The sequence below is a fragment of the Bidens hawaiensis genome, unplaced genomic scaffold (genome assembly GCF_021521415.1).
Source record: "Bidens hawaiensis isolate Kalapana, Puna unplaced genomic scaffold, B.hawaiensis_p1.1 tig00023644_1, whole genome shotgun sequence".
Taxonomy (NCBI): domain Eukaryota; kingdom Viridiplantae; phylum Streptophyta; class Magnoliopsida; order Asterales; family Asteraceae; genus Bidens; species Bidens hawaiensis.
Window position 1 is genome coordinate 182,297 of NW_027493714.1, and position 3,846 is coordinate 186,142.

The 3,846-nt window shown below is 34.2% G+C and overlaps 1 protein-coding gene across 1 annotated transcript; it reads left to right on the forward strand.

Annotated features, from left to right (window-relative positions):
- The first annotated feature begins 518 nt into the window (after nt 1-518).
- On the forward strand, nt 519-3,461 carry LOC143567835 (DNA replication complex GINS protein PSF2-like). Its single transcript, XM_077054144.1, has 8 exons — nt 519-716; nt 805-879; nt 2,031-2,145; nt 2,562-2,661; nt 2,757-2,787; nt 2,883-2,975; nt 3,043-3,192; nt 3,285-3,461. Exons 1-8 carry the CDS (start codon nt 669-671, stop codon nt 3,300-3,302), a joined length of 630 nt encoding a protein of 209 aa, XP_076910259.1. The 5' UTR covers nt 519-668; the 3' UTR covers nt 3,303-3,461.
- The last annotated feature ends 385 nt before the right edge of the window (nt 3,462-3,846 follow it).

Genomic DNA, 3,846 nt, shown 5'->3' on the forward strand with positions numbered 1-3,846 from the left:
AAAGGATCAAGTACTCAAAAGTGCTTGGTTTGTAGTATTATCGGTCAAACCCGAGTTGGTACTGGTCCAACAACCTTATATTCACCGATAAAAAAATGTAATTACTAATTTTACTAAAATGATAGCATTAAATTTATAAATCCAAATTAGTAAATCAACATCCAAGTGTATAGATTCAGTTATATGTGATCGGCGTTCCGAGTTTGGTCGACAAAAGTCAAGAACATGGTTGGGTAGAAGCCAGTTCCAAGTATGATTGGGTTTTTGACTAGGTAAGTGTGGGACCGATTTCAACGGGTCCGGGTATAATTTCTCTAAGAAACCAAAACCTGGTTCGTACTTCGTACACCGTACACCGGCCAAACCCGATTTTATGCCCACCTCTAGATTCAGTTAATAATATTATTGGGTTGGACCAAAAGCTATCATTTCATCTCTTTCATGGGCCCTATCTTTTCGGCCCATTTTAGTTTCTATAAAATAAATCGAAAACATATAAAAACGTCACACCCGCCGTTTATTCTCCATTTTCCCGCCAATTCCTCTTCTCTTTGTAAGCCCTAATTTCCAATCGGATCCAAATTGCAACCCAAATCACTTCAATTCGCCATCCAAATCGTTGATTCCGGATCACAGGTACTGAAATTGTGACTCCAACTGTGATAATTATGTCTGGTCAATCCGATTCTTGTGGTTCTACATTTTCAGCTGCTGAGGTAAATTAAAGTTACTGTAAGTATAATTGATTGTATGTGAAGTTTTAACTGTTATAATTGACTTTGAATTTTGGATTGAATAATACAGTTGGAGTTTTTAGCAGAGGATGAAATGATCGAGATAGTTCCTAACCTAAGGATAAAGCCTCTCAGTTTGATTTGTGTAATAATACTCTTCTACTTTAATTTGGGGGTGTAAACGAGTAGAGCCCGAGCCCGACTAGGCTTGAGCTCCGCTCATTTCGACTTACGAGCGCTCGAGCTTGGCTCGTGAGTTGTTTTCTCAAGCTCGGGCTTGGCTCGGCTAATTTATTATTCATTAATAGATTCATATACGTTTTTAATTGTTTTTATATATTTTGAGAAAACGTTTCACAGAATGAATTGGAATTGGAATTTGCATAGGATTTGGAATTGGATTTGGAATCTAAACATTCCAATAGGAAATGGAATGGGAAGGAATTGAAATCCAATTCCATTCTTGATGTGTTCGTTTGACAAATGAATTGTAATCTATCACCACAAATGAGCTGAAATCGTTTTTTTTAACTAGGATAATTGCGGAAACATTTTAGTCTTTTTTGATTTTTATTTATATTTTGCGTTATGATTTTTTTTATTTTTTTTGAATTTTTTAGGGGTTTTCTATTAAGATCAAACACCTCTAAAAAAATATTCAAAAATAATAATAAAAAATTCATAACTCAAACTATATATCAAAAACAAAAAAAGTAAAAAAACTAAAATGCTTTATTCATTGTCCTTGTTAAAATAAAAAAAAATGGAGAAAAGATTATAATGAATTCACTTGAAATCCTTCACATTTTGGAAGGATTTGGAATCCCTTTATTTAAAGAAATTGAATTCTAATTCCAATTTCAATTCCAATTCTTTGACAACCGAACGCACCAAAATGGAATTAAGATTACAATTCCAACGAAACAAACACGCCATGTCAAGGGATAATTCCAATTCCTTTGAATTCCCATGAATTATGTGAAACGAACGCGTCCTAAATGATCCTAAGCTAAGCTCGAGCTTGTGTAGTACCTTAAATGTGCCAAAGCTTAAAATACACAAGACTTGACGAGTCTAAACAAGCCTACCATACAAAGCTCATGCTTGGACTCAATAACTAAGCAAGCTTTAATTGAGGCCCGTGCTCGGATCGAGCTTGAAAAAACTTCGCTCGTTTTGAGGTTTTTATCGATATCGATTCGAGCTTTAGTAACGTCTTCTATAAATATCCAGATATCCCCTAACATGTTATGGTATTGATGTATTGTTAACGTTCTCTTTGAATATAATTGGCAGGGTGATTTTGGTCCATTTCAGCCACAGATACCTACTCAAGTCCCGATATGGTTGGCTGTTGCTTTGAAAAAGAGAGGGAAGTGCACTATTCGCCCGCCAGATTGGATGTCTGTTGGTAAATTTTTACTTCATGAAATCTAAACACACACACATGTATATGCATGCTTACATATTCTTGGCTATTACTCTATTACCGCTAGCCTATGATGAAAACAAAAGTCCAGTTTCAGTAGTAATGAAAAAACTGTACTTGAAAAAATGTTAAAAGATATACTGAAACAGTTTATCAGTTGGAGTTTAGTTGGTTTATCTGAACTTGTGTTTTTCAATTGAAATTAGTCATTTACAAACGTAGCTGCATCAAAAGATAAAGGTATCAACTGTTTGATATTGTGTTCACATAATCCAGTGGCAATTATAGTTTATGTATCAAGCTGAAAAAAATGTACATTCACATAACCTTTGGTTAAGAAATACTGTTGCATGCATTTCTAGTTAGTAACCTTTTTTTTTTGAAATTTTTCCCACTAGAAAAACTGACCCAGGTTTTGGAGTCAGAGCGTGACTCAGCAAGTTCTTTCGAAGCATTACCATTTCATTATGTTGAGATTTCAAGACTTCTTTTTGATCAGTGAGTGGTTTTTACATTTTCATCTACTCATTATTCATCTATTCTTTAACAGTTTACTATTGAAAAAGCTTCTTAACATGTTGTCATTGACGCAGTGCTCGTGAAGATATTCCTGAAGTTTACATGGTTAGTCTAAAGACCCTTAATCCCTTTATTATATGTCTGAAAACATTAGAAGTTTAAAAGTTTATTTTTTTAAAATTATTTATATATTTATATAGGTAAGATCTCTTATTGAAGACATCAAAGATGTAAGGTTTCACAAAATTGGTACTGGATTGGAGAAAGTTTCGTCTCGGACATATGCAATGAAGGTATAATAGTTTGTTCATGTTTTACATTCAAGTGAAGTTAAATAACGTGAAACATTGAAATTTGCAGCTGAATTTATCTGCAATGGAAGTCAATGTGATACGACCGTTTGTTACTGGAAGTCTAGAAACATTTTATGAACTTGCGGCTCCAGAGATTATTCAGGAATCACAGAGAGAGGAATATAGACGACCCCAAGCAGCTGATCGGGGACCTAGGGTAAGCTTTTTCATATTCACATCATATGAATAATAATCTCAGAGACGTATATACTTGCACTAAATTTTAACCTATTTTTCTTTATTTTTCAGCGTGAACTGAGACGGTAGATGACACATGTCTTCTGAATCACCTGCATATTCATCAGAAGTGACTCCTCAAACTCTTTTAATTTCTCGGTCAAATTATCTTATTTAATCGCAGCTTTAAATCTCTTTTCGTTTGGTGTGTTTAAATTCGTCTGTAAAATATTTTAGTTTTTGGAATTGTACTTTAGTCGGTCGGATTTTGAATTTCTGGTAGTCTTAGTGGGATCTTTTTCATGGCCTTACTTAAAACTAGTGGCTAAAAAGTGTTAATTAGATTACAAATTTGTTAAAGGCCTTGTTAGTTAGAAATGAGCAAAACGGGTACCTGTATGGCTCTATTTCCCGAATTTTGCGCTCAATACTGGTACCAAGAATTTGGACCTGGAAGTAGGCTTTGGAGTGACATTTCTTGATGCTTCAAAAGTAATTCGTGATATCAATAGAACAGAAACAGTAAGAATAGAATTTTTTGGCAAACCGGTACTCAAAACCATGGGGTGCTAAATTTTGATGGATACAAAATGACATTTTTGTTTGTACTTGATGCATGTGGAGTTTGCAGATT